The 26,846-nt window shown below is 41.4% G+C and overlaps 1 protein-coding gene across 1 annotated transcript; it reads left to right on the top strand.

Moving 5' to 3' along the window:
• The first annotated feature begins 302 nt into the window (after positions 1–302).
• On the top strand, positions 303–26,476 carry ScsbetaA (Succinyl-coenzyme A synthetase beta subunit, ADP-forming). Its single transcript, XM_076186853.1, has 9 exons — positions 303–423; positions 12,021–12,289; positions 12,399–12,561; positions 12,988–13,090; positions 13,225–13,389; positions 13,817–13,960; positions 15,914–16,074; positions 16,443–16,562; positions 25,677–26,476. Exons 1-9 carry the CDS (start codon positions 358–360, stop codon positions 25,839–25,841), a joined length of 1,356 nt encoding a protein of 451 aa, XP_076042968.1. The 5' UTR covers positions 303–357; the 3' UTR covers positions 25,842–26,476.
• The last annotated feature ends 370 nt before the right edge of the window (positions 26,477–26,846 follow it).

Here is a 26,846-nt window from a genome sequence, read left to right as displayed (position 1 = left end):
CACTACTCATCCCTAGCTGCATGAGCCATTACAAGTTTTGGCGCTTCATTTCCATTACCACAAATTGACATTTTAGATTCCATTATCTTTTTAAATAGGTGACAGTTTTTGTGCATCTATTCTGTTTTAATATCACATATTTAGAAAAGTTATATATTGTTATATCCTAATATTCTCTTTTAGTTGGCTTTTTAATGATGATTATCATTATATAACAGGCTAAAGTGCTAAACCGTTACATTGCATCAGCAAGAAATAAACGCTAAGTTTATCATATGGTCAGTTTGGCCCTACGTGTGAGTTTTATCTAGCGCTATTTCGCTGTGTGGCTGCAAACACTTCTCACAGAGGTTCAAGATGGCGTCTGCACTCTACCGAGGAATTCTCTTCACGGAAAAACTTGTGGCCCGATCAGGCCGCCAGGTATTTTCAATTGAGATTATTATAGAATATTGTCATTAGTTTTAGTTGAAGCACGTAATAATGTGTTCTTATGTTGACGATACTCCACTTACCAGGAGCCGTACTTTTATCTTTCGCAACACTTTTGACCTACTGCTATTTTTGGTCATTGAGGGTGATTCAATAACTAATCGTACTTTATTGGTGCAATTGTATCGATGGGTAGTAGTCACATAATAACACATAGATTTATTTGTAGTTAAAGTACGTGTCCAAAGTCTTGCGTCACCATATTCCAAGGTGAACAGGTTTACAGGGAAGGCTACGTTGTACGATAATTATATACTTTCATTAATGATTAAGATATGATGGATTTCCGAGGTTGTTCAGGTGATTAGAAAAAGTACTAATTATGCCAGTATAAATCCAGAAAGATATTTACTTATTACAGTATATAAAGATATTGTGAGTAGTATGTACCCCATATATTTTGCTACCGGGCGTGTATGGTAAGAACTAAGATACGGTATTGAGGTAAAGAATCGAAGATTTAGAAAAAATATGTATGAACTTCTCCCGGAGTGCAATCAGTAGTTATTAATCAGCAGAATTAATAGGCCGTCCACTATGTTATTCAATTAATTAAGTTTAATTTGAACCTGTCGTTGTTATTATTTGAATGAATAACGGTAAATATTAGGGTATAAAAAGCATGAATGTAGGTCATCGTATTACCGCTTAGCAGATACCCGTTCTTTCCTTGCAATACAGAAAATGTGACGTAGATTAATATTTAAGCTCTTTTGTAAACTTTTTATTGAAGAATGAAAAAATCATGATAAAATAAGATTACTCAGTCCATAACCCTACCTTGTCTGAATTTGTCATAAATTATTAATCAGAGTGTGAGAGGAATCCCTGTAGGTAGTGCATATAAATTGTAATGGAGAAAGTTCAAGTACATGAACCTATTTCAAGGTCTCAATAATACCAGTATAACAATGGTACAAATTAGTTTAAGAGAATCCTCCCAATATTTCTTCCAAATAAGTATATAGAAGATATCAAAACAGCCATGGTTACCGGTACAAATTAGTTTAAGAGAATCCTCACAATATTTCTTCCAAATAAGTATATAGAAGATATCAAAACATCCATACATACATATACCAAGGCTTTTTCCCCCTTTCAAGGGAGGTAGCCAAAAAGAATAAGGCATAAAATCATTCCCACCCATTCCATCCCTGAATACGCTCCACTCCCCTCCACCCTCCCTCTTATCGTAGCACCTCCTGGATGATGGGTCATCCCCGCACCTTGTCCACTGCCCTGGGTCAGAGGCAGTGTCGCAAGTCACAGAACATCCACAGCAAGGCCACTTCATCATATCGACAACCCCCCCCCCTCTCTCCATCCTAGATTGCACACTTGTTCATTAAATTTGAATACTCCTTGAGTGAAAAGTACAAAGATTTTAGGTAACCTCATTGTCATTAATCTGGTGTGATAGAAAGGGAAAGTTCTCATGGTACTTTGTAATAGTAGTTGTAGCTTTGAGATTAACGGATTGGAATTTCAGACCCCACAGACACAGTGGCGGGCAACAGTCCTCAGGCCTGCCCATAACTATGGGAAGGAGCTGTAAACTTTATAATAAAGTGGGACTGCTGCTTTTGGTAGGAGGAAGGGAGTAGTTGCCAGTTATCCTCTCTCATTACGTGAAGTGGGATAGAAAATATAGTCAAACGTTCTAGGCGTAGTCTGGAGATGGTCGCAGCTTCTTCAGATGGTAATTATTGGTTGGCTTTGAAGATGGAAGGTAGGGATAATAATAATAATAATAAGTTTATTTGGCAGTAAATCAACTACAGAAAGAAAAAACACGTACTTCAAAATTACAATTGCCGAGGATAACACAAAAAAGCATTGTGGTCCTCATGAAATCTGTTATTCTACACAGTTACACAGACAGCATACATAGGTGTTAAGGGGGACCAGAACAGTCATGAGTAATACAAATCAGTACACATAAATTGTGATATTCTCAGATTTTCATCTTGTAGGACTACTGCTCACAGGTCCTTATGTTTAACACACTGAAGCTAGTTGATCCATTTGCTACAGTTTTCAGATCTCCTGCAAGAAATGAGACACTTAGACTTTTTTGATGTACTCGTGTAGGGTGGTTTCTCTGCCACGAACTCTCCCATGAGTTAGGACGAGAATGAAACAAATGAATGGTGGATGGGAGTGGGGCATGACTTTGACTCAGCTACCTCCCTTATAAGGAGAAAGGCCCGTAATGTTTAGATATATAGTTTCTCTGTCACTCACTGAAAGTAATATCTAGACTTAAATTGTTAGAAAGGAATCTTGGGCCCAGTCCAAATACTGCATGTCTTATGAGATGGTTTGATGTATTTTAAAAATGGGCAGTAGGTAGGCAATTCTGTACACCATCTTGTAGAACCATCACTAGCAGGTACCTATATTCTAACCCAATCTAACCTAACCAAACCTAACCAAATGCAAGAAAGACCAGGGACAACACATTGGTTGATTTAGGAATAATCATTCGGCCTATGGTAGTGAAGGTAAACATTTGTTCTATAGTTCTTGCTGATTAATGACTTCAGAACTTCTGTGCTCTATGTTGCTGGCTTAGTCTAGTGATATAGGAGTAGTTGGCAGGTGTAATTTAGAAGAAATAGACCAATGTTAGAGATTTTGGACCTTGCCTGAATACCAAATGTCAATCTCTTAGATTGACCACGAAATGGAGTTGGTGATATTTATGGATTTGAAAGATGGGCAACAAGATGCTTCTCTTTGATAACCCTTTCATAGGCCAACCATTTCTAGGTATCCATTCATCATTGGTCCTTCCTGTGGTATTTTGTCTGATCATTACTTAATTGGGGTGTAGAGATTTTATGGGATTTCCCAAGGATTAAATCCAGCCAGAGTATAAGCTAGTGAGAAATTTACCTTAACCCTTTGTCACCAAAGATGTCACACTATTGAACAAAGTGGATATACCCCCCACACACACACCATTTAACATGGTCATACAGATAATTCCTTATTTCTGAACAAGATGGAGCCCAAAGCATTCTGCCATATCAGTGCTTCTTTCCCTATTAACAGACTTTAGCCAGTAGGAGTTTGTTAACATTTCAGCCCTATTCTCTTTTTCACTGTTCCTCTGAACTTAGTATCTGCATGCCTACCATCCTTCAGAGACTGTAAAACACAAGGTTTTCTGAAACTTCTTGCCCCCTTTTCATGTAGTAATGTTTTACTAGAGTCAGACTACATCCTCAGATCTTTCCTTCCATTGGAAGGGTGTGGAACTCTTTCACCAAAAATTTTCATCTCTCTGACTAGGGCATCTCAAAACACCTCCCATAAGCTGTCTCTTGGTCACGTGATTTTAGGATCCTCTGTCTTTTCTTGTCATAGCATTCCTCTGTAAGCAGTTTGTCATTTGATATCCCCGCATTGGTCAGAAAAAGTTTAATATGTTTCAGATGATGTTAATCTTTGGAGTTTTATTCCAGTTAATGTGAGACCATTTCATTGGGTTAGGAAATTTTTCAGAGTGTGTGTGTATGACTTGGTTATGCTTCACTTTTAAGATATGTTTTTGTGTAGTACCAAGCCCTGTACTTTGTAAAAGGCAGGGTGTTACAGTAATATCAGTAGAGAATGCCTTTGTTTATATTATCTTTACTCCTTTTGATAGCAGGAAATCTAAACCAATTTAAATTGTGTAGGCCCAGACAGTTTAAATAATTATTCTAGGAACTTCATTGACATCCAGCATACCAGTTACTCAGTGATTTTGTGTGTGTGTGAGCGTGCGAGATTAGAGGCTAGTCTTTGCTCGAAAAGAGAATGAGCCAAAACTTTTAACTTCAGTCACTGTTCTGCTACCCTTTTTAATTTCTTTTATCACACAATTTACTCCACATCTTCAGTGCAATATTGGCCACAAGAATAGATACTCTGGTTATTCGTGATTAAGTGCAATCTCGCCCTGGTCCTCATGGCATCATGTTATCTCTGCAGATAGAAGCGCCGGTGCGTTATCAGTGACGAAATATAAATTTCCTCTCAGCCCACCCACCTTCCTCCCTCCCTCCCCTCCCTCTTCCTCTCATTATCCCTTCTTCAACTTTCATTCTCCACTCTTTACCTCCTATTCCTCTCTTTATTCCCTCACTCCCCATATCTCTCTCTCTCTCTCTCTCTCTCTCTCTCTCTCTTTCTCTCTTTCTACCTCCTTCCTTCTCTCTCTCTACCTCCTTCCTTCTCTCTCTCTACCTCCTTCCTTCTCTCTCTCTCTCTCTCTCTCTCTCTCTCTCTCTCTCTCTCTCCCTCTTCTCTCTCTCTCTCTCCTCTTCTCTCTCTCTCTCTCTCTCTCTCTCTCTCTCTCTCTCTCTCTCTCCTTCCTTCTCTCTCTCTCTCTCTCTCTCTCTCTCTCCTTCCTTCTCTCTCTCTACCTCCTTCCTTCTCTCTCTCTCTCCTTCCTTCTCTCTCTCTCTCTCTACCTCCTTCCTTCTCTCTCTCTCTCTACCTCCTTCCTTCTCTCTCTCTCTACCTCCTTCCTTCTCTCTCTCTCTCTACCTCCTTCCTTCTCTCTCTCTCTCTCTCTCTACCTCCTTCCTTCTCTCTCTCTCCTTCCTTCTCTCCTATCTCTCCTTCCTTCTCTCCTATCTCTCTCCTTCCTTCTCTCCTATCTCTCTCCTTCCTTCTCTCCTATCTCTCTCTCCTATCTCTCTCTCCTATCTCTCTCTCTCTCTCTCTCTCTCTCTCTCTCTCTCTTCCCCTATTCTTTTCACGTTCCCCGTTTTCCGTCAGGAGCACTTCGCCTGACCTCGCATATCTTTGTATTCGCTGGCAACATCTCAGTTCCTCATTGAGCGGCCATCAGATTCCTCCTCATGGCACCTCATCATTACTCTACGTGTGAACCGTGAATACCTGCCCCCCCAGGGGTAGGAGGGAGGGTCCGGAGTCCCTCAGGGGAACCCTAAACAGAATATTAATGTGGATGTTTAGGGATATCGTTTAGTGGTGGTGACGTAGTCTCTAGGAGACTGATCAACAGCGTCTGACCCAGCGTTTCTCAACCTTAAGGTACCCCGGAACCCAAAGGTTCCGTAAAAGGTTCCCAGGGGTTCCGCGAGAACAAGTGAGATATGCTAGTGCACTTTTTATTTATTTTTAATTTAATTTCATATACGTAATATAATTAAACACGCACGACATATTCTTGGTTATTGTAATAATATAATATAGACATCTTCCTATCTAACCTATTATTACGATGAAAATAAAATGAGAAAGATATGGTGTGTGTGTGTATATATATATATATATATATATATATATATTTTTTTTTTTTTTTTTTTTTTTGCAGGGGTTCCTTGAGACATGCAATTTATTCTAAATGTTACGCAAGGGTAAAAAGGTTGAGAAACGCTGGTCTAAGCTCTGCAGTACGTGAGTGGAAGAGTTAGAGATGAATTTGGAGGTGCGTCCACGGAGCGGGGTCTGAAAGAACATTCTCGCCCTTCTCATAATATGGTGGAGGCAACCACGATTCTAGGATTAACATCATCATTCGAGATAAGGCGATTTGGGGTGGCGATAAGAAGATAGGCATGCGTAAAAGTTCTACTGATATTGAAGCCATTGGCGACATCAGGTGGACAGTGTGTTTGTGTGCGCGCGCGCGCGCTGTACGGTCTGCAGAGGCGAAGTTGCGGATTCCGGACTGTTACTGCAGGTCTATTCCTCAACTTATCGATCTTTCGTGCAGGAATCGCCCGCAGTGGGTGAGGGGTGGGGAAGATCACTTAGGGAGGGGGAAGGTAAACTTTTTTTTCTTCAAATTTTGGTAGAGAAAGGTAACACGCAAAGTTAGTAATAGTCGCTCTTTGTCTCCCCCTCCCCCCCCTCTCTCTCTCTCTCTCTCTCTCTCTCTCTCTCTCTCTCTCTCTCTCTCTCTCTCTCTCTCTCTCTCTCTCTCTCTCTCTCTCTCTCGCTCGCTCGCTCGCTCTCTTTCATCGAATTGACTATGACTTTGCATGTGGATTGCCTTTGCTTGTTCAGACTGCATGCGTGCACCGGCTCCCAACATCGCGGGTGTCTGAAGGGAGTTCGATCAGCACCGTGCATGTCGGGCATTCAGTCCCGTCAGCCACTCTGCTGATCTTCTTTTGCGTTGCACACGCAAGTGGGTGGGTCTGATTCCCCACGTACCCAAAAGTAGCGACTCGTGTCGTGCGTACCCGAAAGGAGCGACTCGTGTCGTGCGTACCCGAAAGTAGCGACTCGTGTCTTGCGTACCCGAAAGTAGCACAAGACTGCTTTCACCGTGTTCTCGGGTCTTGCGCTGTGTGTTATGTGTGACTGCGTGTGAAGCAGCCAAGCAAGGAGACGCTTGTCGCTTGTTCTGTTGCCAAGCATGTGGCGATGCTTTGTTGCACCTTCACTTTGATGCAGCTTGGTATAGATTCATGAGCAGGATTGGTGAGGTTAAGAGGGTACTCAGCGGTGACCTCGAGTTTCATTTCTCGAATGTTTCGGATGAATCTTTCCTCAGAGAAATCTTAGACGAAGGGAATATGCAAGTGTCCACATCTTGTGGGTCTGAAGACCACACGAGATTTCGCGGAATATGTGCGCCTGACATACCTTCGTAGACGGTCCCGTCCCCCCCCCCTCTCTCTCTCTCTCTCTCAACATAGAAAATCTCCTATATTGGTGAACTCCATTGCTATTCGCAATTTTTCCTCTTTTTTCCTCTTTTTCCCTCTTTTTCCCTCTTTTTTTCCATCAACCACCATTTCGACATAATTCTCAAATCGAAATATAATGATGTTGATCTTAGTGTTTCCACTAACGATTGCTTACCCAGTGATTCCTAACAACAAGATGCGAAGGTGCAGCATTGCCGAACATGGACGTAGGTCCGGGGGAGGGGTGGGGGTGGGGGTGTTAGGTAACATCCGTGAGTGAGGAAGACCTACAAGACCAGTGTATAGTGGGCACTTGTTCAGCTCTCTTTTTCTGTGCCCTCCCCAATGAATTGTATATCTGGTGGAGTAGAAGAGAAAGAAAATGCAGAGGCTTGCCTCTCTTTTTCTCCCACACCCCAAGCTATATATATATATATACTGTAGATTTATGCACAGATACTACCGCCAAAAGGCATAGTAAAACACAGTGGAGCGTTCTTGTATTCACGACGTTTCGTACACTTTTTACATTTTCAAGTGCGGGGTGAGGTCGCGTAAAAATGATCAAGGGGAGGAAAGGAGGTGGAATTCTGTGCAGTGGTGGACTTCATAGACGGAATTATGGCTAGGTCTCTAGACTGCAGATTTAATTTTGGAGACTTCTCTTTAATAACAAGGGCCTCGAGAATTTGCAAGCGCTTGGTATCCTGTTCTTGTCCAATAATTTCTCTCTCTCTCTCTCTCTCTCTCTCTCTTCTCTCTCTCTCTCCTCTCTCTCTCTCTCTCAAAACATTTCCCTTGTTAGAGTGGTGTTGTGGCATGTGGTAGTGTGAGTGGTGTACCATTTTGGAAGTGGAGAGTGATTCTTTTACTAAGTGTTGTTGTGTATATGTGCGTCCCTACCCTCCTCATACATAGGATACACAACAACAACACTTAGTAGAAGAATCACTCTCAACCTCCAAAATGGTACACCAAAAACTCACACTATCACATGCCACAACACCACTCTAACAAGGGAAATGTTGGAAAAAACGAAACAAAGATTATTGGACAAGAACAGGATACCAAGAGCTTGCAAATTCTCGAGGCCCTTGTTATTAAAGAGAAGTCTCCAAAATTAAATCTGCAATCTAGAGACCTTGCCATAATTCCGTCTATGAAGTCCACCACTCCACAGAATTCCACCTCCCCACGGAGTTCCATCATCCCACGGAGTTCCACCACCATACGTGACCTCACCCCGCACCATGAACCCTATTCTTTCAATATATAAACATGTCTTTTTTATTGTAATCAATATCACGTGAAAATGTACAAAGTGTACGAAACGTCGTGAATACATTAAGAAAGCTCCACTGTGTTTTACTATGCCTTTTGACATTAGTATTTTTGTGCTCAACTCGACGCATCAATCTGCAGTTCGCAAAGTAGAGAGTATCAAGAAGATCATAAATACAGAAGTCGCTGTATTTTTTAACCACACACACACACACATATATATATATATATATATATATATATATATATATGTATATATATACTCGTGTGTGTGTAGAAAATTACATGCTGCCCAGCGAATTGTGTATTTGAATTGATCAATTCAAGAGGTGCAGTACAGTGATGTTGGTTGCATATTACCTCCTTTTCCTCCCTCCCTCCCCTCTCTCCCTCTCTCATTTTTTTTCTTTCCTCCTCTGTTTTCTTCCTTTCCACTTTCTTTCTCTTCCTCCTTCCTCTTTCCATCTCTGCCACCGCCCCCTCCTCCCTCTTTCCTTCTTTTCCTCCTTACTTCCTCGTTCCTTCTTTTCCTCCTTCCTCTTTTCTTCTTTTCCTCTTTCCTTCTTTTCCTCCTATCTTCCTCTTTCCTTTTCCTTTCCTTCTTTTCCTCCTACCTTCCTCTTTCATTTTCCTCTTTCCTTCTTTTCCTCCTTTTCTTCCTTCCTCCTTCTTTTCTCCCTACCTCTTTCCTTCTTTTCCTCCTTCCTTCTTTTCCTCCTTCCTTCCTTCTTTTCTTCCTTCCATCCTCTTTCCTTCTTTTCTTCCTTCCATCCTCTCCTTCTTTTCCTCCTTTCATCCTCCTTCTCTTCTGACCTTCTCTTCCTCATTCCTTCCTATTTTCATTTCTCCCTCCTCTTCCATCCTATTCCTACTCCTCCCCATCCCCCTCCCTCTCCTCCTCCTCCCCAGCCCCCTCCCTACCCTCCTCCTCCTCCACCTCAGCCACCTCCTCCTCCTCCTCCTTCCTCCTCCTCCTCCCCAGCCCCCTCCCTCTCCTCCTCCGCAGCCCCCTCCTCCTCCTCCTCCTCCTCCTTTCTCCTCCCTCCTCGTCCTTCCTACTCATCCTCCTCCTCTTCAAAATAACCACAGGTGGAATGTGATGCCCAGAGACTTTCTCCCGCCGACCCTCTCCATCTTGTCCCAGACGGACAAAATGTGTCAGACGCTCTTCGTTATGCGCGCGCGCGTTTGTGTGTGCGAGAGAGAGAGATAATAATGTTGAACGTTGGTCCCAGCGGGCATTGATTCCATTTTCATTAAAACCCTGCTGAAACGAACGATTGCCAACCGGCCTCCTTGATGAATCAAATCGCCTGGCGACACAGCGATGGACAACTTGTTACAATGAGAATGCATTTGGGCGAAAGGAGACTTTTTGGTCCATAGCCAGGTGATTCTATTCAGTCGAAGGAAACGTTCTCTAACGTAGCAATGACGTCACCTGCAATTGAATAAAATCGCGTTTATTCGCCTGAACACGGTGGCCGTGTTTCAGTCGAGTCGAGTTGTTGGTCGACCGGGGACAGTGAAAGGTAGCCAGAATAACACGAAGGTTGACATTCAGGCTCTGTTCACACCAGCGGTCTGAACCGCGTGGAAACCGTATCAGTACCGCATAGTCGAGGAAAAAGCGCGCGGTTGTGTGTGAACGCCTCCATTAACTTACATCGTAATTGAACCGCCGCGGTTCAAACCGCTAGTGTGAACGGGGCCTTAAGTGTGCCGGATTGGGCGTGAGAAAATGCGTGATCGGAAGTATCGTAACTTTGTTCCCATTTGTCGTGCACACAAGATTGGTTTCCAAGATATGACGTAGACTATGGTCCTCTATTGATCGACGAGAGCTTTCGATATATAAAAATAAATGTGAATTTAGTCTAATGTGTGAATTACAAATTACTTTATTTTTACGAGTTGTATTTATCGATTTAATTTATTTTTACGAGTTTTATTTATCTATTTTTTCGACACATCCTTTCCCACTCGTGTGATTTTTTTTAGCCAGAATTAACTCTACATTGTCGGGTTGAAATAACTCGCATCTAATCCCGCAAAGGAAGGGATGTGGGATCAACGGGGTTTAAGATTAACCAGGCTTAGAAATTATATATTCTGATTCATCGTCTTGGCACTATTGTTGAAGTTGATCGTTTACGTTATTACTACGCACGGTCCCCATCTTGTCGTCAGAATCTCGCCTTTACGTGTCGTAGAGGGGGGGGGGGAGGCCAAAGGGAAAACCAGCCCCCCCCCCCTTTACCTCTTTAGAAATCAATAACTCCATCCTCCTCCGCCTCCTTCCTCCCCCCCCCCCTTAGCGGTTCCTTCTGGTGCATGAGGCTGCAATTCCTACTCCTCTATCTCCTCCTCCTATTCCTTCATCCCCTTTTCCTCCACTTTTCCCTCATCCTCCTTTTTCCTCCTCACCCTCTTCCTCCTCCTCCCCCAGTACCGTGATTACGGTTCCCCTCTGGCTTCTAGAATAATCTTAACTTAAGGGTTTGACTGATCAAGATACACCGTGACCTTATCCTCCCTTCCCCTCTCCCCTCCATTCCTCCATTCCCCCCGCGCCTCCTCAGATCGCTCTATAACGTCTCTGATGTGTGGGTTACCTTCACCCTTCAGTATGTCTTGCTCCCCATGACCCACCCCCCTCCCCCCTTACCACCTCTCCTTACACTCGGACAGTGCTCCCCCCTCTCCCCCTACTCCATATTTTTCACCCCATCCACTACCCCTCCCCCATGTACTCATGGTATCCCCCCCCCACCCCCAAGAACCAGAACAGAACAGCGTGACGGCCATCGGCCCATCACACTGAACATCCGCTTCCCCCCCCCCCCATGCCTCTGCAACCAACTCATGTTACACACTCCATCCTCCTACCCTACCTTACCCCCCTTCATTGTGCTTTATGCTCGTAGTGGACCCCCTGTTCATTTCCCATTGTGATGAATCTCAGTGCCCCTCCCCCACCCCAGGGATCCCTATTCAACTGGATAAAAAAAATTGGTTCCAGCAAGAATGAAATATATATAGAGGTGCCACATTTGTTCCGTTGGTCAACAGTGGAGTAGGGCTTTTGCTAAGGAAGACATCATGGGGGGAGGGCACTGGCCTCCTCTATTTCCCCCTCCCCCTTGTTCATTCAGCCCCCCCAAAAAAATGGCCAGCCCCCCCATTAGCCCCCCCAACTGAAATGAGCAAATTGAAAATTTAAAACACTCATTGAAATAATTTTATTAAGTGGAATTTTTAATTGCCAGGGCTAAAGATTTGTCAGCCATCAGTGCTAGCCCAACCATTAACCCCCTCCCCTTCTGAAATGAGGATAATATATGTGTATTATCATATTACTATTAGCCCCCCCAAAAATTTGCTCAGCCCCCCCTTAGCCTCCCCAACTAAAAATTCCTGGCGCCGCCGCTGGTCCAAACGTTTTCGTCTACTTAAGACATTATCAAGGATAATGTCTTAAATAGACGAAAACGTTCGGACTAAGCTTCTTATTTCCCAGTGGTTTTTTCTGCATATTATTTTCACATGTGGCTTGATTCTTATAATTGCATGTTTTTCTCTGACCAGATACTTGCAGCAGCATCCTCAGGACCTCTCTGTACAAGTCAACAACACCGAAACTTGAACGTCCATGAGCATGTCAGCTTCAGCTTGTTGCGGAAGTCAGGCATCCCAGTACCTGGCTTTGGAGTTGCTGAGAGTGCAGAGGAAGCTGTGGATATTGCCAAGCAGTTAGACTCCACTGATGTAGTCGTGAAGGCTCAAGTGTTGGCTGGTGGCCGTGGGAAGGGCTACTTCAAGGGTGGACTCAAAGGCGGTGTCAAGTTAGTCTATACGTAAGTAAGATTGAAATAAGGTGTTTCTTTACTGGTGTAAAATTGCTTGTTAGATAAAACACATTTCCAAAATATTTTATTAGTTATTTAATTGTCTTTTATGTTTCAGTGCTGAAGAAGCTGGAGATATAGCTGGTGCAATGATCGGTGACCGGCTTGTAACCAAACAAACTGGGGAGAAGGGTGTTCCATGCAACAAGGTTCTTGTATGTGAGAGAAAGTTTCCAAGAAGAGAATTCTACTTAGCAGTCATGATGGAGAGATCATATGGGGTATGTAGCACTGCTGGATCCTCCACCCTACCCCACCCCATCTCTATATATCTCTGTCCATCCTGCAAAATAGATGTTGGAGAAAATAGTCTTCCTAATGTTCATCAAGTCCAATCAACACCTGCACCACGTGGAGGTGCATCCCATGGGGGCATGCATTCAATCTCCGCACTCTGCCCACACTCTGATTGTTAACTTAGCATACCCACACTATTAAAACATAGATCAACATTTCTTCAGATAGAGATCTAAGAGAGACCAGATACAAAAACATACACACACACACATGCAGTTGAATAAAATCATCTGGTGGTAGTTATAAAATACATGTTACTGTCCTTGAGTTAGGATTTGTGGATGTATAATGACCAAGTTACATGTATTGATACACTTTAGTATCTGTTTTTAATTTATGTGATCTTACAGGGCCCAGTTATTATTGCATCATCACAAGGAGGGGTCAATATTGAAGACGTAGCTGCCGAAAGCCCAGAAGCCATTCATAAAGTACCTGTTGATATTGCACAGGGTAAGTAGTCAAATTGTCTCTTAACTTCATGAAAGATCCTAATTTACAGCTGAGAATTTTTCCTTTATGTTACTTGACATAAGTTCTTGGAAGAGGTAAGCTAGATTACATTATGACGTGTATTCCATCATTAGGAATCACAGACGAGATAGCAGAGGACCTCACAAGAAAACTAGGACTTCATACAACTCACTTAGAGGAGACGAAAGCAGTTATTAAATCTCTCTATGGTGCCTTCATAAGATATGATGCAAATCTGATTGAAATCAACCCCTATGCTGAGGACACATATGGAAAAAGTGAGTGGTACATGTTGTTTGCAGGATAGTAGTAGTAACAGTAAAATCACAAAATGTATATGGATTGGGTGTATCCTTTGACTCAGTCACTTGTTTATAAGGAGAGGAAAGTCCCTGTTGGTATGTATGGATGAATAAAATCACTTGGCTGCAGCTCCAAATATTAAAGTTGTAAGTTATCAAAAGGAACAGAAAATGTAATTTTTTACTCTGCTAGAACTGTTCTGGTTTTAGTATTCGCAAGTATTCATCATTTCCCCTTTGTCTGGGCTGCACTAATAAATGCCTACATACCATCAATATTATATATATATATATAAATATATATATATACCAAGGCTACTGGTTGATTGATCGATGAAGTTCTACATATGTCCTGCTGTCATCTCAATCAGGAGAGTGTGTTGTCACCTGTGTTTCATTGCAGTGTATGCCTTGGATGCCAAGATGCGTTTCGATGACAATGCCGAGTTCCGGCAGGACGAAGTATTCAGTCAGCGAGATTGGTCACAGGAGGATGCAAAGGAGGTAGAAGCAGCTAAATACAATCTCAACTATATTGCCCTTGATGGTGAGCATAAAATTCTGTCTTAGATTATTTTATTTTATTTTATTTAAGGGACTAATGACTGGTATGTATTTGTGGTCTTGCAAGATGGATGGTGGACACTTCCATTTTCAAAATCCATCAACCCTTTTACCTTCATCGGAAGGTGTAGCCTTATGGCATAGACACCAAGGAGTTCTATCAGTGTCAGTAGTATTTCTTACATCTTGTTGCATGAGGAGAGCTGACAACCAGGGGCAGTGAATTGATTTGTAAAGAAGTGTTTTGTCTTGGAGTGGAATTAATGAGAAGTTGCCAGTTTAATTGCCTCTCCTGTGAATGTGTTGTCACCTTCACATCAGGCAGTTGAGTCTTTATTCAAAACACAGTACATACATAGATATACCAAGAGCATTTTCCCCCGTACAACGGAGGTAGCCAAATTGAAAGGTATAAATCCACTCCCATCCATTTCATCCCCACAATACTCCACTCCCATTCACCACCCCTCCCTCCCTCTTTTCTTGGCTCCTCCTGGATGAAGGGTCATCCCTGCATCTCACCCACTGCCCTGGGTCAGAAACAATGCAACAAGGCCTCTTCATTTAATTGGTGAACTCTCTCCCCATCCCCTCATGCAAAAAAGATGATGGGGAGAAATCCCTTTGGGCTGTGTCAAAATATCATTCACATATACTCCCTCACCCCCCACCCACCCCCTTCCAAACATCACAGCATCATCCATACACGACCATTCTATACTCACCCCTCACTAACAAAACACAGTATGATACACAAATTAAGTTTGGAAAACAAGTATTTACAAGATAATTACAAACATTCACAAAAGCACAAGAAATAATACATTTATATGTATACCATACCTTTGTATTCAATTCTTTAAGAAATCAAAAAGAATAGATATATATATATAATACATTTTGACTGAAAGACAAGAGCAGTAATCAAAGAAAACCTAGGAAAGAAGACCAACCAAACATACTACATACATACATACATATACCAAGGCTTTTTCCCCCTTACAAGGGAGGTAGCCAAAAAGGGAAAGGCATAAAAACACTCCCACCCATTTCATCCCTACATACACTCCACACCCCTCTCATCTGAGCACCTCCTGGATGACGGGTCATCCCTGCACCCTGCCCACCGCCCTGGGTCAGAAGCAGTGTCGCAAGACACAGCACATCCACAGCATGTTTTAACATGATTGATTAACTCTCCTAATGTGAAAAAGTGGGGGAAATTGATAGAGAAATATCTTGGGTCCAATCTGAGACCAGGTGTCAGCTCCTTGTTGCATACATACATACATACATACATATACCAAGGCTTTTTCCCCCTTTCAGGGGAGGTAGCCAAAAAGGGAAAGGCATAAAATCACACTCACCCATTTCATCCCTACATACACTCCACAACCCACCCACCCTCCCTCTCATCTGAGCTCCTTGTTGGCAGGTTTTGAAAACTAAGACTAATTTACTGACATTGATCTTGCAGGACCACCACTTTTTAAAGCAAGTATAGGAGTCATTATTTGTAGTTGGCAGTTCTCCCACTAAATTTTGTTGCACTCTAGTACTATGAGTAAAAGTAAATACAGTATTCTGTATTGGTTTGGCAATGATGACAAACAAGAGGCCGAGTCTGAGTGGATTAGATTGAGCTCCCCAGAGGTTGAGCTCTCAGTTTGCACGAAGATTATTGTCTTTGAGAAGCTATGTCTGAGCCCAGCAGTATCTTTTATCATCCCAGGGTCTTGGTAGATCATGAATACTGAGAAAATTAAAATAAAATTTGCTCTGCAAAGAAAAACATGAAATTCGGTGTGAAAAAACAACAACAAAATTGTTAGATAATATAGTCAGGATTTATTGCTTTTGGTATGATAATGTATATTAAATCTAAGGATAAATGATTATAGCAACATGGTCATTTCTGGTTTGAAATGCTTTGCAGGTAGCATTGGGTGCCTAGTAAATGGTGCTGGTCTTGCAATGGCCACAATGGACATCATCAAGCTGCACGGTGGGTCGCCTGCCAACTTCCTTGATGTTGGAGGTGGAGCCACATCAGAGCAAGTCAAAGAAGCTTTCAAAATCATCACAGCTGATCCCAAAGTAAGTTTGGTCAGAAAGTGTATACAGTAAGTCATAGTGGTAGCTTTAGTAGTACTTTTTAGTTTATTCCTGTCATAATGGCATTTTGTATGTGTATTACTCACGTGTGCATCCCATACCCTCTAATAAATGGTATGTGTGTTTGCACACTGGCTTTTGTCAACTACTCAGCAGCTGTGAGTGTTTGATACGCAAGTGTATGTACAAACGAAAAGAAAACAATAATAAGAGATGATTGTTAATTGGCATGTACATATGTGAGTGGTGATAAAGTCAAAGCATCAACTTGGGGTATGCATATGTAAATGGGAGGGGAGTAAAAGAATTATGCTTTAGCTTGGTAAATAATTATAATAATTGTGTTCCAGGTACATGCCATCCTAGTCAATATCTTTGGAGGAATCATGAGGTGTGATGTCATTGCTCAAGGAGTCATTGCAGCTGCAGAGGAACTGTCACTAAAGATTCCCATTGTTGTCAGGCTTCAGGTGAGTTTTGCAAATTTGCTATGGTATGCTGCAGTATAATTGTCAATTTTTATTTGTACTTAATTTACATACATTTATATAGGTAGACATAAATATGGAAAGGCATAAATATCCCTCATAAAGGAGTGAAACTAAACTGAAAGGAAAAGGAGAGTTAGAGCTTGGAAGTATGGTAGGTAGAGTTTCATTGAAGAGAAGGTGAGAGGGGGAGGAAGTGGCTCTGTTTGGTAGAGTCTTGATTGAGAGGATTAGGAGAGAAATAGAGGGAATTGGTGAGGGACAGTGCAGGTTTAGGACAGGTAGGGGTTGTGTGGATCAGGTTTTTGTGGCAAGACAGATATGTGAGAAAATTTTAGGAAAAGGTAAGGATTACAAAGGAGGAGCATGCTGACAGAAGACCTTATGGTCCATAACTGGGTCAGATGGGAAAAAAAGTGATAAATAAATTATAATATAGATACATATACCAAAGGGTTTTTCCTCCTACACGGGGGGTAGCCAAGAAGAAAAAGGCATAGAAACCAGTTCCACCCATTCCATTTACTATTTACCTGTTTGTATATTATTTAACTATACCTATGTATTTATTTTATTTATTATTATCTATATTATTATAAAAAGTAAGAAATTATATAGATAATAAAAAAAATACATAGGTATAGTTAGATAATATACAAATAGGTAAATAGTAAATAATAATTGACAGATAAATAATATATACATATACCAAAGGCTTTTTTCCCCCTAATAAGGGAAGTAGCCAAAAAACAAAGGCATAAAAACCACTCCAACCCATTCTGTCCCTATCATACTCCACTCCCCTCCACCCTCTTCCCTCCCTCTTATCTTGGCACCTCCTGGATGATGGGTCATCCCTGCATCTCGCCCACTGCCCTGGGTCAGAAGCAGTGTCGCAAGACACAGAACATCCACAGCAAGGCCACTTCAACCCCCCCTCTCCATCCCCTCATGCAGAAAAGAAGAAGACCGGGAGAAATTCCTTCGAGCTGCATCAAATTATTTCTCACATATTCCCTCAACCCCCATTCCCAATCCAATCCACCTCATGCATAACAGCATCATCCATATATAACCATTCTCCATTCACCACTATCATCTGTCCTTTCCTGCCCTTCCTCAATAGACATTCCCTTCTTTCCCCATGTGCCTTTTACCCCATCCATCTCATCCTAGGTCAACCCCTCATGTTCACTCCTTCCACGTCTGCCTTCCACACCTCTTTTACTAGTCTTTCTTCACTCATTCTTTCCATGTGTCCAAACCATCCCAATACTCTTTCATCAACCCTATCTCCCAAGTCCCTTTGCACTCCTGTTCTCCTCACCACCTCATTTCTCACTCTATCCAGCCTAGTAACCCCTATTATACTTGTGAGACACCTCATCTCAAACACAAGGACTTAATAGATAAATGTAAAGATCAACCCAAAGTATTTTATAGATATGTAAACGGCAAGCTAAAAAATAAATAGGAAATACATAAATTACATCAAGGTAATAGAGAATGCAGAGAAGATATAGAAATGGCAGATATTATGAACAAACATTTCAAATCTGTATTCACCAAAGAGGAAAAAAATCTCCAAAACTATGGTCAAAAAATTGAAGTAAGATTTCCTCCACTGAAGAAAATAAACATTACTCAGAATGAAATAAGGAATCAAATACTAAAGCTCGACATTAACAAGTCACATGGACCAGACGGAGTTGCAAACTGGATACTGAAGGAATGTATAAATGAACTAACAGGAAAAATATACAAAATAATAGAATGCTCTCTCAAAGAAGGAAAACTACCAGGAGACTGGAAAAATGCCAATATAGTGCCGATATATAAAGGGGGAAATAAGGAAGATCCAACAAATTATAGACCGGTGTCCCTAACAAGTACAATAGTAAAAATTTGTGAGAGAATCATCAAAGATAGATGGACAAAATATCTGGAGGAGAATAATATACTAAACCCGAGGCAATTTGGATTCAGACAAGGAAGATCATGTACCACTAATTTAATTTGTTTCTATTCAAGATTAATAGATATATTGAAAGAAAGGCTGGGCAGACTGTGCATTCCAAGACCTACAAAAGTCATTTGATAAGGTACCACTCAGAAAATTACTATATAAACAGGAAAAAATAGGAGGTATACATAGAAAACTATTGAATTGGATGGAGGACTTCCTACATGGAAGAAAAATTAGAGTGGTGCTCAGAGACGAATATTCAAAATGGGAAGAAATGAGTAGTGGCATCCCACAGGAGTCAGTACTAGCTCCGATAATGTTTGCTATATATGTAAATGACATGGACGAAGGCATTGAAAGTTGCATGAACTGCTTTGCAGATGACGCAAAATTATTCAAGAAAATAAACTCCGAAATAGACTGTGACTCATTGCAGAGGGATCTGGACAAAGTCTCAGAGTGGAGCAAGAGATAGGAGGTAGAATTCAACATCAAGAAGTGCATTATAATTGAATTTGGAAAAGGCAAGAAGATAATAACAGGACAGTATAAAATTGATGAAAAAGAAATAAAGAAAGTAAATTCTGAAAGAGACCTAGGAGTAATCATCACCAAAGACATGTCACCAGATAAACATATAAATAAAATAGTTGGAGAAACATACAATTTGTTCAGATCAATACCTGGATAAGGAAATGATCAAGAAAATATTACAAACTCTGATAAGGTCAAAACTGGAATATGCAGCACTGATATGGTCACTCAGTACAAAAAATAATATAAGAAAATTTACAAACCTGACATAATTATGAACAAAGACTGGCTGAACTGGAATTGCCAACCCTGGAACAAAGAAGAGAACGAGGGGACCTAATAACCATCTACAGAATTATGAAAGGAAAAGAATGCCTTGATAGAGAGGACTTATTAAAGTGGGACAGAGGAAAAACAAGAGGACATGTAATGAAACTCAAAAAGGATAACTACAGGAGAGACCTGAAAAAGAACAGCTTCCCACACAGAGTGATAGATATATGGAACAAATTGGATGAAGAAATAGTGTGTGCAAACACAATACAACAATTTAAGAACAAACTTGATCTTGAGAGATACAAAAATGGGTCACCATGAGCAGAGCTCCCCTTCCCATACAATACAACTAGGTAACTAGATAAATACATTCAAACTCCTTCTCTCTTCCTCTCTTATGGTCCATGTTTCTGCCCTGCACTGTGCTGTTAGCACAATCACTCCTTCATACAATCTCCTCTTACCATCCATTCCCAAATGTCTATTTTTCATTACACTTTTTAATTAATCCACCAAGGCATTTACTTGCTTCAATCAATCTACATTCTACCTCCACCTCCACTCCCTTTCCTGCAGCATTCACACCCAAGTATCTAAAACTCCCCACTTCTTCCAGTCTCTCTCCCTTAATACTCACTTTCAGTCTGCTGCCACTTTCTCTCCTTATACATCTCATCACCTTTTACCCACATCTTCAACTTCCTTCTTTCACACACCTTCCCAAAATGTCACTAACTTCCTCAATCCCTCCTCTGATCCTGCCACAAGTGCAGTGTCGTCCGCAAACAACAGCTGGCTTATCTCCCACTTTTCTCCATTTTCTTTAACCGTCTTCAACCCACTACCCTTGTATTACCTGTCACACCACCTCATCCATGTATAAATTGAACAGCCACATGCTCTACTACTCCCGTAAGAACTCATGACAGCTCCTAAAAGCTTTCCTCCTATCTTGTATATCTGCAATACTTCCCAAAGTGCCTTCCTATCTACCGTGTCATAAGCCTTTTCTAAAACCATAAAAGCCCAAAAAACATCCTTACCTTTTCCTATAGCTGTCTGCTGTATGTCTTACCACAAAAATCTGATCTACACAATCCTTACCTGTCCTAAACCCATATTGTTCCTCACCAATTACTCCCTCTGTTCCTCTCCTAATTCTCTCAATCAAGACCTCCCATAAGCCTTCCCAACTACACTTAACAAGCTGATCCCTCTGAAACTACTACACTCACACTTGCCCCCTTTTCTCTTGTAAAGTGAAACTATACAGGCACCCCTCCAGTCCTCCTACACTCTACCTTCTAAACAAACATTAAATAACCTCACCAGCCAGTCCTCCATCACTGTACCTCCTTTTTTCAGACGTTCTGCATGACATCCATCCAACCCAGGCACCTTACCTGCTCTCAACATCTTAACAACTGCCTTCACCTCATCTTTCTTTATTTCTCCTATATTTTCCTCGCCCATCACAGTCATTTTCTTAGCACTTCCCACTGCAACTACTTTTCCCTCCCAATCCTCCTTCACATTTAGCAACTCCCTAAAATACTCTGCCCATCTTCCTCGTACTGCCTTCTCTTCCATTATCGTCTCTCCATCTGCACCTTTTACCTTTTCTTCTCTACTTGATTTGTCTCCTTAATTTCTTTCCAAAACATCTTTTTATTACTTTCAAAATTTTCTGTCATACTCTTACCCCATTTCACATCTTCTCTCCTCTTTTCCTCCTTTATCTTATGCTTTACTTCTCTTCTCTTTTCTTTATACCTCTCATATGATTCCCTTCCATTTTGTAACCAATCTGTGAAAGCTTGCTTCTTCTCGTCTACAACTTTCTTTGCTTCCTCATCCCACACTACCCTTCCTTCTATTTCCTCCCATCTTGAACCATCCCCATTCCTCCTCCACTCCTAGTTCTACTCTATCCTTCACTCCCTCCCATCCCTCTCTCAGCTTCTTATACTCCTCCTTTTCTTTCTCATTTAAGCAGTTCACTCTAAGCACCTCCCTACCTTTTGTCCTTTTCCTCTTTCTCCATCTATCCTCCACTCTCAACTTACCTTCCAGAAAATTATCTGATATTCCTTCACTCTCTCCCCTTAGAACATGTACACCGTAACTCTTCCTACTATACTCCTATTTACCAATACATAGTCCGTTAACACTCTACCACCCTCTCCTATGTGTACTTATGCTTGACTCTCTTCCTAAACACTGTATTTGTTATCATCAAGTCTAGGCACATCTTCACCATCAACTCTCCACTACGATTCTTTCCTGGAACTCCACGCTTCCCAACCACTCCGTCTATTGGTTCATTTCCTACCCTAGTATTAAGGGCTCCCAATACCACTACATTGACATTTCTCCTTAATCCCTCTATGCACTTGTTTAAATCTATCCAAAAGCCTCCCTTTCTTCTACACTCTTCTCACTACCAGGCCCATATGCACTTACAAAAACCCACATCTCCCTTTCCAGCTTCACCTTCATCCACATAACTTTGAAGAAACTTCCTTCCACTCCACTACACGTTTACCTATCTCTTCACTTACTAGTATAGACATTCCTCTCCCTCATCCACTCTTCACTCCTGAGAACCTCCCAACTACATTCCCAAACTCTCACTCGCCCCTCCCTTTCAACTTGGTTTCACTCAATCCATCTTTCTTCTCACAAACATACTACCTATCTCTTCCCTTTTACTCTCATCTGTACCACATCCATACGCATTAAAAGTCACAAACCTTAGGGTACTGGTGGAAAACTCCTAGGCCCTCTTGTGCCTGTACTTATTTTAGGAATGTCCCATGTGGGGCTACAGGGAGAAGGATTCCTAGTCCTAATGCCCATCCCGTTTTTGTCGCCTCTTACAATTCAATTGGGAAGACTTGGTGGCAGTATTCTTTCCCCCCACCACAAGGGAAAATAATAAATGAAAATCAAGCAAATAATAACAAACAGACAGACAAATAATCCTTTGGATTTGGAAAACACTTATGATGGTGGACAGGAAGGTACTGTGGGGGGTATTACAAATATAGGTAGGAGGAAAGTTTTAAAGAGCAATCAAGAGTTTTTGTGAAAGTAGTAGTGCTTGTGTTAGAATCAGAAATGGAAAGAGTGAGTGGTTTGAGGTAAAGGTGGGACTTTGCCAGGGATGTGTTATGTTGCCTTGGCTTTTCAATTTATACATGGATGGGATGGTGCAAGAGGTTAATGCAAGGGTAATGGGTCAGGGATTGGAGATGGTTAAAGAAAATGGAGAAAAGTGGGAGATAAACAAGTTATTTGCTGACAACACTGCACTTGTAGCAGGATCAGATGAAGGATTGAGGAAGTTAGTGACGGTTTCGGAAGGTGTGTAAAAGAAGGAAGTTGAAGATAAATGTGGGTAAAAGTAAGGTGATGAGATGTATAAGGAGAGAATGTGGGAGCAGACTGAAATTGAGTATTAAGGGAGAGAGACTGGAGGAAGTGGATAGTTTTAGATATTTGGGTGCAAATGTGGCAGGAAAGGGAGGAGTGGGGGTGGAGGTAGAACGTAGATCGAGAGAAGCAAGTAAATGCCTTGAGGAATTAAAAAGTGTAATGATAAATAGACATTTGGGAATGGGTGCTAAGAGGAGATTGTATAGAATGATTGTGTTGATAGCACTGTATAGGGCAGAAACATGGAACATAGGAATGTGAATGTATTTGAGATGAGGTGCCTGAGAAGTATGATAGGGGTTACTAGGCTGGATAAAGTGAGAAACGAGGAGGTGAGGAGAAGAATGGGGTTGGAAAAGGGATTTGGGAGATAGGGCTGATGAAAGAGTATTGGGATGGTTTGGACACATGGAAAGAATGAGTGAAGAAAGATTAGTGAAAGAGGTATGGAAGGCAGAAGTAGAAGGAGTGAACATGAGGGGGTGATCAAGGATGAGATGGATGGATGGGGTAAAAGGGATATTGGGAAAGGGGAAATGTCTGTTACGAAAGGATGGGAAAAGACAGAAGATAGGGGTGAGTGGAGAATGGTTGTGCATGAATGATGTTGTGATGCATGAAAGAAAAGGAGTAGGTGGGGGATGGGGGGTGAGGGAGTATGTGTAAAAAGTAAATTGATAGAGCCCAAAGGGATTTCTCCTGTCTTCTCCATTTCTGATTTAATGAAGTGGCCTTGCTGTGGATGTGCTGTGTTTTGGAACACTGCTTCTGACCCAGGGCAGTGGGCGAGATGCAGGGATGACCCGTGTAGGGGTTGTGTTTTACTGCATTAGCTTTAACCTAACAAAAGTGATGGGGGGACGGGGATAAACATTCATTCATGAGGAATTAAGATGTAGTTGTTGTGCTGAGCTATTATTATAAGGTCATCTGAAAAGGTGAAAGCTTTGGATTTGGATTGGATTTTTATTGTGCTCCACATTTGTTGTTTCTCCATCATTAGTTTGTGTGTGTTTCCCACTTTTCTCCCATTCTGAAGTTTGTTGAGGTGATCTCACCCAACTAATAACACTCAAAGCCACTCACCCAGCAAATGTCCCCTCTTTGATTCTACTCTTGTGAAAGCTTTAGACAGTCTTCACTGGATTTCCCTCAATCCCAAATGTCCACAACACACTCTGCACCTTTAACCCTATCATACACCCAAATCTATGAAAATCCAAAAGACATCCGTATACATACATACATCATACCAACGGCTTTTTCCCCTTTACAAGGAAGGTAGCAAAAAACAAAGGCTTAAAATCCACTCCCACCCATTCCATCCCAATATACTCCACTCCCATTCACCCCCTCCCTCCCTCTTATCGTGCCTTTTCCTGGATGATGGGTCATCCCTGCATCTAGCCCACTGCCCTTGGTCAGAAACAAAGTGGCAAGACACAGCACATCTACAGCAAGGCCGCTTCATTTAATCGGTGAACCCCCTCTCTCTATCCCCTCATGCAGAAAAAGAGAAGACGGGGAGAAATACCTTCAGACTACATCAAAATATCATCTACACTTACTCCCTCACCTCCATCCCCCACCCCCTTCCATGCATCACAACATCATGCACACACAACTATTCTCCACTCACCCCTATCTTCTGTCTTCTCCCTTCCTTCCTCCACAGGCATCCTCTTTCACTGCCCCTTTTACCCCATCCATCCATTTCATGTCTATCCAACCATTGATGCTTGATCTATGCATCCTCTCCCTCTCCCAAACCCACACTGCTCTTCACCTAGTTACACTCCCATACACCTAACAGACTACTCTTACCAGACATATCCATGTAAAACTATGTTTATATACCAAGAGCTTTCCCCCTTACCATAGAGGTAGCCAAATTCGAAAGACATATACCTACTCCCCTCCACCACCCTTTCCTTCTTCGTTTTAGCTCCTCAAAGATGACAGGTCATCCCTGTATCCTGTCCATTGCCCAAGATCAGAAGCAAAGCAGTAAGACACAGTAGATCTATAGGAAGGCCACTTCACTTTATCAGTGACCCCACCTCTCCTCCCCCTCATGCAGAAAAATAGCAGACAGGGAAAAATCCCTTCTTGCCATGTCAACATATTCGCACAAAACCACTCCCTAACCCTCTCCTGCCCCCCATTTACCACACACTCCCTTCCTTGTATTACAGTATCAACTATAGAATTATAACTACAACTTATATACAACTATATAATTGTAAAACTACAATATACATGCACTCCTTCCATCCACCATTATACTTCCCATATCCACAAATTAAAGATTTTTTTCCATTCAGTAAACATATCTTTTGTTAAACATTCCAGGTGACTACCATTTAACCTAGGTGCCTTTTCAAGTTTTATCTGTTTTGGTGCTCTTTGTATCCTTTGACTGTAATAGCCTTACCATTATCTTTTTCCATCACAGTCATCCTTCTTGAAATACTTTGGCCATTTTCTGTTCACTGCTTTCACTTCCATGGACATATCTTCATCTGTCCCCTTTCCCCTCTCCTCTCTACCTGACTCTCTCTTCGTCTTGCATAGTAAAAGAGGTGGTGGTCTCCAAGGAGAAATTGAAGAACAGTCTGTGAGTGAAGATTGGTCTTTGAACATACAAGAACACTGCATGATTCTGGTCTATACAGATGTCTCTTAACTCCCAAAAGTATCACTCATGTATATAACCAGCAGCCAGTACCCTAGTGGAGGATAAATGCTTTAACTTGCCACCCCATCCCAAAGAAGAGAGAAAGTGGTCTTTACAATATATATAGTCGCAGAACCTTCATAATTTAAGTTCAGATATACAAATATTTAGAATGCTAACCAATCTTGTTACTTTCTTTCACAAGGGAACAAATGTTGATGACGCAAAGGCACTGATCGCAATGTCCAATCTCCGGATTTTAGCATGTGACAACCTGGATGAAGCCGCCAAGATGGTTGTGAAGCTGTCTGATATCATAACAATGGCCAAAGCAGCTAATATTGATGTCAAGTTTGAAATCCCCGTGTAATAAGGGACACACCCGTACTTAGCACATGATTATAAGAGATTCATCAGATATGTTACCAAATACTATGCATATTCCTTGCACAGCTGTCTTCTGGAAGTCTTGTTAATAAGAAAATCAAATTGCTTGAAGCTGTTAAAGTTTTATTTATTTTGTTGGTTTAAGTGCTCAGCAACTTTCTTTTTCTAGTGTGTCACAGCTTGTGCAGAACTTCATGAGTCAAATATCATCTATTGTATAATATTGTACAGATGAAAGCGGTTGTAGTATATCATATTTTTTTCTTTCTTTTCTTTCTTTCTTTGAGAAATGACAATTGTAATTAAGAAATTGATCTGCATTGTACATAGTTTAGAATTTAGTTGTCACAAAGGAGAGGTGGTATATAAAATATTTTAAAAGTCTACCTAAACAAAGATTATTTTCTTTTCTTTTGTCTCAGTCTATCAAAACTGAAGCTCACAGTTGGTCTTCATATGGATATATGTCATCAGGTCTTATGAAATAATACCCCTGACAATAATGACCCCTTTGTGGACAAGCTGTAAGTTTCGAGCATTGGTGCTGAGTTATATATGTGAAACGTGTGTTCTATCATACAATTGGTGAACATGAATAATGGCAACACAAGGCACTTTTCTAGTCTTTTTCTTTCATCCCATTTGATAGATTAATTAGCATTTTTATTGGTCATAGGGAAAGAGCAATCATGGTGAAGATGATATTGTTTATTTGGTTGATATTTTCTTCTTTTTCTACTTCCTTGTCCTCCTACTACTCCTATTGATACAAAAGTGTAGCCATGATATGGTACATTTAAGTGTATTGCTCTTAAAAGGAAAAAATAATTCAGGTGCCCTTCCCATGACCAAAATTCGCTTGTAATCTGCAACAGTCCATTTTGCACCAGGCTCTGTTATTGACTCTATTGAACCAACAATTAGAGCAGGCATTCCCAGGTTATGAACCTTAAGTGTAAGCAGAGAATTAAATGTAGTATGCCTTTAC

This window comes from Oratosquilla oratoria, chromosome 6 (genome assembly GCF_046742065.1).
Source record: "Oratosquilla oratoria isolate Oo_2021 chromosome 6, ASM4674206v1, whole genome shotgun sequence".
Classification (NCBI taxonomy): Eukaryota; Metazoa; Arthropoda; class Malacostraca; order Stomatopoda; family Squillidae; genus Oratosquilla; species Oratosquilla oratoria.
The sequence above is the reverse complement of the archived record's forward strand: the minus strand, read 5'-3'. Positions and strand labels throughout refer to the sequence as shown.

Coding starts and splice junctions, on each gene's coding strand:
- ScsbetaA (XM_076186853.1), top strand. CDS start 358: ATGGCGTCTGCACTCTACCGAGGAATTCTCTTCACGGAAAAACTTGTG. Junction 424..12,020: donor TGGCCCGATCAGGCCGCCAG/GTATTTTCAATT, acceptor TTCTCTGACCAG/ATACTTGCAGCAGCATCCTC. Junction 16,563..25,676: donor CCATTGTTGTCAGGCTTCAG/GTGAGTTTTGCA, acceptor TTCTTTCACAAG/GGAACAAATGTTGATGACGC.